The sequence below is a fragment of the Tupaia chinensis genome, unplaced genomic scaffold (assembly GCF_000334495.1).
Source record: "Tupaia chinensis unplaced genomic scaffold, TupChi_1.0 Scaffold000060_1, whole genome shotgun sequence".
NCBI lineage: Eukaryota > Metazoa > Chordata > Mammalia > Scandentia > Tupaiidae > Tupaia > Tupaia belangeri.
Window position 1 is genome coordinate 1,568,986 of NW_006159518.1, and position 7,473 is coordinate 1,576,458.

The 7,473-nt window shown below is 38.9% G+C and overlaps 1 protein-coding gene across 11 annotated transcripts in view; it reads right to left on the minus strand.

The window, feature by feature from the left end:
• The window catches only part of NEBL (nebulette), a 460,558-nt gene that overhangs the window by 118,955 nt on the left and 334,130 nt on the right, over positions 1-7,473 (minus strand). For 10 of the 11 annotated variants that reach the window (XM_027776732.1, XM_027776713.1, XM_006141613.3 and 7 more), the window contains exon 4: positions 6,070-6,180. The exons of the other annotated variant lie outside the window; for it this stretch is intronic. In XM_027776732.1, coding sequence (XP_027632533.1) covers positions 6,070-6,180 — 111 coding nt within the window. The remainder of the gene's footprint in view (positions 1-6,069; positions 6,181-7,473) is intronic. 11 annotated transcript variants of the gene reach the window in all.

Here is a 7,473-nt window from a genome sequence, read left to right on the forward strand (position 1 = left end):
ACAGCTATTTTTGTGTGTTCTTTGTTTATAAAATGTTTAATAGTGAATAGCTAATAAACAAATAATGAACAAATGAATGAATAACTGAATGAATGCTAATAGAACAATAAGAAATGAAAGAAAAAGTAAGATACATTTTTAAATATAGTAAGTTTAATAATAAAAGGATGTTAAATGGAGTTGGAATTACTTGGCACAAGAGGAAAAAGGCAACTTAGAAAAACTAAATGACCTTTGCCAAGAACAAAACAAGATCTAGTTTTCAATGTAAAAGGATATAGTTGTGTTTTTTTTAATAAAAGGATATAGCTAAACTTAAATTTTTTATCCATGTGAACTCCTTGAGAGCTCTGTGTGTATCTTATATATCTTTTAATATCTTGTGCCCATTATAGTGAATGACACGGAGGAGAAATGCAATAAATACTTAGTGAATGGATGAATAAATGAGTTTATTAAATATGCTTATGAATTTAAATTCCACATAGGATTCTATAAACAAAATTAGTCACCCATTTAACACATATAATACAATTATCTGAAGGAATAAAGTGATAATATAAAACAAATTTTTACAAAAAAATCACCGAATCTCATCATCCTGTGTAAAAATACAAAATGTATACTGTACAAATATGACTGTTCAAATCACCTCTCTGATTTCCCACCTAGTTTTTCTTAAAAGCTCCTACAGAAAGAGAAAATCTGAGACATCACTGTCTCCAAATTTTGAGAGCTCTGAATGAAAGTTCTATCTATAATCAAGCCCCAGTCTATCTCCCACAGACACCCATGTGGCCGTATGGAAAGATCCTGGTTGACAACACAGAACTTCGAGTGTGGGAAGAAGCTGTCAGTGACTTCTCTTCCTCAACTCTCTGACTGGATGAAAGGTCTGAATTCCTGAACACCCAACATGCAGTCTTCAGACCTAATCCTAATTTGTCCATCCTTAAGCGGTCTGGCCAGTATTGACTGGCATTGTTCAGTTTAGTCCAGGTTATCACTGCCCTCATGCTAAATGCTATCAAGGCATCCGTAGGTCACACCATTTCCTCTGTGATGGCTACGCTGAGATTTCTGTCAGCCAATGCAGTCTTACCGCATCCTACAGCCTATATGATGTTCCTACATCCAATCCCGTGTACTTGGTTTGATTCCAGGACTCTAATGTAGCACCTCACACGATTCCAGGTATAATTCATCTTGTGAGACTTTGATCCACTTATTAGGAAGACGGATAATAAAATAATGGCCAGAGTTACTTATGAAATCATCTGAGCAATGGCCCGTAGGGCTCCAATTAAGGCATATTTAGAATTTGAAGCTCATCCTGATCATACAATTGAATATACGACCAGGCTACAGGTAGCAAAATAGAATAAATAGAATACCTACATTAAGGTTAATTAAGTGGTCAGGTATTGGTAAGAAGATTCACATAGATAATGCTAAACTCAGGGCTAGGGTGGGTGCAGTGATAAATAGCATAGATGATGACTGTCCATCCATTTAGTCCCCAAAATGTCTAATTCTCATGAGCATAGCTTTACATTCTCACCAATTAAATTATGTTAAATAGAAAACTCCTTAAGAACCTCCATCATTCAGGTTGAGGAAATCTCTTATCTCAGTTCCATTATACTGTATATTATAACTCTGAGGGGAGGAAGGGGGACTTAATGGCTGGCCAATCTATAACGCCAAGGAAAATCTTCCATGAGATTTATTTCTTCTTAGAGAAATAAAAAGGAGTAGCACATGTCTATCTCCTTTTTGATGGATGCCTGGGTACGGTTTGTATTTTAGACCAATGATCACTCCTGCGACTTCCTAAATGTAACCCACACAGCTGACGATTCTGTGGGTTATCAGAGAAATGGTGAGTCATGGAGCACAATTTTGAAAAGCACTCCTTCTTAAAAAGGCTATGTAATTTTCTACTTGCAGCATTAAAATAGTCATTTCATTTATAGCTGCTACTAAGAACCACTTTAGAATTAAGATTACATCAAACTGAAGGCAGCTGAATTTTATCATATTAATTTCCTTCCTTAAAATAGCTAATGGAAAATTACATCAAACTAATAAATTTTCTGATAAATTTGATTTCTTGGGATGTGTCATTAATGTGTGGCATTTCCCTAGAATAATATTATTTTCTTCACCCTTTAAGAATTAAGATTACTCTGGTACTGGACACCTAAAGACTAGAGGGTATTTGCAATGGTCTTACACACTCACATGTAAATACATTTATATAAGGAATGTATGCACTTACAGGTTTGATCTTATGGCCTGGACATATATGTAATATAGTTTTAACTTACAGCACATTTGACAAGTACTATACTGGTAAATGAGTTTTGAATCCCATTGCAAAGACACCTCTGAACACCTGAAACAGGACCCCAAGGCCACCATAAAGACAACACAGACTCTCAGCATTCCTCAGTGGAAACGCAGAGTAGCCTGTGCTACCTCTGTGCTAAAGGATGACTTAGCTTTGGCCCGTAACAGCTGTGATGAGAAGGATCCCACCACTTCATTGCTCAGTCCTGTCCATCTTCAAAAGCTTTATCCTGTGGTCTTTGTTTACAAAATGTCTAATAGTAAAGAGCTAATAAAATGGTATCTGAAAAACTCCAGGTCTCACTCTTTATTTCCTTACTTATTAAATGAGTGAGTGAGAAAGAGAGAGATTTGACCAGGTCTCACCACGCCATGATCCTCCTGTCCCAGCTCCTCCAATAGCTAGGACGCTGGGCTGCATTACTGCCCCTGGCTTGTTTAGATGCAGCTGGGAACTAAACCTGGATCTCCCTGTCATGTGATCTCATCCTCCAAGCAGTAGAACCGTAGTTTACACCACATCGCTCTCCTTTAAAGCATTTCTTCCAATCAACCATTTCTTTCTTTCTTTTTTTTTTTTGAGAGGTTTTTTTTGCTATAGGGTACGTGCACTCACCAGAAAAACAAGAGAGAGAGACAGAGATAGACAGCGAGAAATCACCCCCAGGGGGGATGGCCACACTGCAATCCCTTCTCCTCCATTCTCCTCTAGGGGTCTTGGTCACGCATGCACACACGCCCAGTGTGAGTTTTAAGCCACCGGGCCCGGGACTCGAACTGTAGTTGACTACATGGGAGTCCAGCAACATAGCCATTATGCTAACTGCTGGTCCCTCAACCATTTCTGATAATAAAGTATAAATGTAGTTTAACTACACCTATCACTCTAGTTTAAATTTAATCTGAGAATAACTGCAACTTGACTTTAAGGTAAGAGTTTGTTTTAACAGTCCATCAAAAGTTTAGGAGACTTTTCATTAGAACAACATCAAACTTCAGACTTTGTCACATACTCTAATTTTAGTTACCACTATCTGATACTATTTGGACACAGTAAAAAGTTAAGTGGTTTCATTTTCAGAGACACTGTCAAATATAATAATTCTTCTATATCCTCGCCTCTCTTATTACCAAGTAAGCTCTAAGAATCACAATCTTTTTTAAAATTTGTCAGAGGATGTATGCACTCCCTGGACAGAGACAGAGAGAAAGAGAAGGAAAGCAGGAAAGCACCTTCCACCCCTACGGGAGAACAGCCACATTGTAATCCATTCTCCTCATTTTGCCCTTCTTTGGGGACTTTGGACACCCATGCACATGTGCCCAGCACAATTTCTCAAGCTACCAGGTCCAGGACTCGAACCACACAGTCAGCAATGCAGGATTCAGCCACCTTAACCCTGGCCGTGGGCCGGTCTGAGAATCGGAATTTTAAGAGTAATAAATCGAATGTATGTTCATGTAAACAAACATTACTTCAAGATTCATGTTTTTTCCTCACTAACAAGATCAGTGACTAATTACACTGAAAAGCACTGCTGAGAGTGCACACACATATTTTTCCCAGTGTGTCTGCCTAGGGTAGGTAACAAGTGCTAACCGTGTAAGTGATACCTCGTCTAACACACACACACACAATTCCAAAACTGACAGTGTGGATTATGTTCCGTTAAGTTCTACATTGAGCGTGTTTGCACACGATCGACTTCTTTATGCTTCAAAGAGGTAAAGGCGACAAGTGTGCACTTCCTAAGAAATGAGGATGTATTATATACATCTGAAAATATTGTCTTCCCAAGTAAATCTGAAAGGATAGAGCTTTTTCTCTTTTCTTTCTTTATTGCATAATTGTTGCTTATCACATATCAAGCGTTGTAATTATTTGCTTTTTAAAGTAGCCCATATCATCAGCAAGGAGCTGCTAGGTGACCAGATGTTGGCAGTAAAATAAAGGCCATATTAGCCATGGGCAGCCCTGCAGAACTTGACATCATATATTTTTAGCCTCAGGTTGCATCGCTGAGATCAGCTTACCACCAGGTCGCTCCACAGTGGGTGTTTACATTTCTGATAAACGAAGTACTCCAGGATGTTCTGCATAGGGTAACTGCTCAGTATTTCTCAAGAGCACTCTATTTTCAGATTATTTAAAATTATCGAGGCATTCTCTAGGTAATAAAGGTTGTGAGGGAAGAAGAAAGCTTGTTTAACAAGAAAAAGAGGAATGGAAATGGTAGGAAAGGGTGGTAGAGATAGTGCATGGTTAAGATCCCGCCCACACTTGGGAGCACGACTACCCACATCTCTGTGCTGGCTCTGCCATTTACTGTCTGTGTGACCCGGGACACGTTTCTTAAACTCTCGGTGCTTCGGATTCCACATCTCTAAAATGGAAATCGTTGTGAGGATTAAGCGACAGAAACAGATGTAAAATGTAGCGAAGGGCACCTGACACACAGCCCTTCTGTACGTGTATAATTATTACTGTTATTCCTACAATGTGACAAGGAGAGAAACTACATAAAAGGAAGCATACTCCAAGGAAGAAAATCAACAAGTTCAACAAAAACTCATTTTACACGTATTCACTGAACATTCCAAATACAGGAATTGATCATGAAATCAGACAGACTGAGCCAGCTGGTGGTGTGGTGGTTAAGATGACTGACTTCCACATGGCTGACTGTGCAGTCTGAGGCCCAGACCCAGAGCCTTGGAAAATGCACTGGGTACAAGAGCATGCATGCCCAAGAGCCAGAGAGGTGAATGGAAAAGAAAGGATTACGCCATGGTGTTTTCTAGCTTTCCCTCTCTCTCGCTCTCTTTTTCTGTGTGTGTGTGTGTGTGTGTGTGTGTGTGTGTGTGTGTGTGTCTGATGAGTGCACGTACCATGTAGCAAGTTAAAAAAAAAAGATAGGTAGTTATATAGATGACGCTCCTGCTCTCCTATAGCTTAGAAGCCAAGTAACTCACTAGTAAAGTGCCAGCGAAAAATCAGATTGTGCTATGAAGAAAACGAAATAATGAGACAGAAAGAGGTGAGATACTCTATTTTGAAATCGTTTTAAGAAATGCAATAGATTAGGTACATTCAGAATGCCTTATGTGTTGATACACTGTCAGGGGGAAATTATACCTAGACGCTTCTGCTTTCAAAATGAGTGTACGCAATGACAAGTTGTTTCAGTTGTCTGCAGCTTGGCAATCACTAAAACAGGTACTTCCACCTGACAGAGGCCACTTTGGGTAGCCTGAGATATTACACAACCCACAGAAGAGGAAATTCAGGAACCACTTGTTTCACTGACAGAGCACAGACCTGGGGATCTGAAATTCTACAATCAACTCTTTACATGACTGTTGATAAGATATTGAAAACTTTCCCACTTAGGAATGCTATGTTGAATCAGAATAGTTTAATATCTGATACAGGAATCCCATGAAAATGAGCTGTCTAGATGAGATTAAAAGTTGCTCTATAAATAGTGGTGAATAAGATTCAGAAATACAGCATCAAGTGACTGACATAAGCTTACATACCCTTGCATTTTCTGAGATTTCACCAGTAATCACTGATAACATGAAAACCAGTGGCTTTAAACTCTCATTCAGAATTTAACACCCGAGATTAAACAACTTTCATTAAAATGCAAAATAACTTACAGGAGGTTATATTTTTGAACTACATAATTATGTAATAATTTAGGAAAACCATACCTCACTCTGAAGCTGAGTAACCTCTCTTGCAAAAACGCTGTCAATTGTGGCTGGCATCCGCTTATAAAGAGAGTTGGAAAGGTTGGCCTTACTGGTGCCTTTGTATTTTGCCTTGGGGAAAAAAGAGGGGAAAGTAAATGAGTACACGTTCACTTTTTTCTACTATGAATGTAATTTTTATTTTCAAAACCAGAATTGATTTAAAAAATCTGCAGGCCATGTTTATTTTGGATATCAGACCTGAGAAACATTCTGAAGAGGCAGAAATAAAGCAGTTTCCCCTTATCCGCAGAGCATATAGTCTAAGACCCCCAGCGAGTGCCTAGAAGTGTACGTGATATTGAGCCCAAAGACACTATTTTTTTCTATACATGTGGACTTGTGATAAAGTTTAGTTTGTTAGTTAAGCACAGTAAGAGATTAACAAAAATAACTAATAATAAAATTATTATAACCATAGACTGTAAGAAAAGTGATGTGAATATGGGCTCTCTCTCAAAACATTACTTGATCCCGGGTAACTGAAACTGTGCAAAGCTACAACTCAGATCAAGGGAGGCAGCTGCCAATCCGATTTATCATGGAGCAAGCTTTGAAGACGACACGCAAGAACATCAGGGCTATTTTTCTGTTTAAACTCGTGAACATTTCTAAAAGTAAATCTATAGGTGTGTACTGACCATTTCACATATGTGATGAAGGCGGACGATGTGGGAACAATGAGACATCTGAGTTTGTAATGTACGTTGTCAGAATTTACTGCCTAGAACCTGAATGTCAAGGACTGTGTTTCTTTGTTCCAGTCTTCACCTCCTCCAGCACAGTGGGACAGGGTGTGTGTGTGTGTGTGTGTGTGTGTGTGTGTGTGTGTGCTTGTTGGTTGTTACCTACCTTCCCACCCCCAATCAGCAGTCTCTAAGCCTCAATCACTACTAGTAAAGATACTTATTCACCATTTCCTCTTGGGAAAATTAGGCTCGCGGGAACATGTAGAATACGTTAACTCCTTCAACAAAAAGAAAATCAATCACTGAGAACACCAAGAATGTCTCAGCACAGGAGTAGCATGGCTAACGTAAATAAACCAATCGGTGTTCTTCCGTACTCTGTAGATGAGTCCTGATGTTTCTCCCAGCAGAGCTAGGCCTAAGTGTTGACTTACTGAGCATAGATTCTGGGTAAGCTTTCTGTTCCCACGATTCTTTGGATTTGGGACTTCATAAAAGAAAATGTACTGATTTTCCTCAAAATTGTTTCATGTTAGCAGGAATAATGCCGAGGACATCAAGTTGATCTTTTACCAACACAATTTATAATTAGAAACGATAAAACTCTGGAGGCTCGTCATTTACTCTTTCTCTTTGTTTCTCTCTTCTAAGTGATCAGTGCACAGCCTACAGGAAT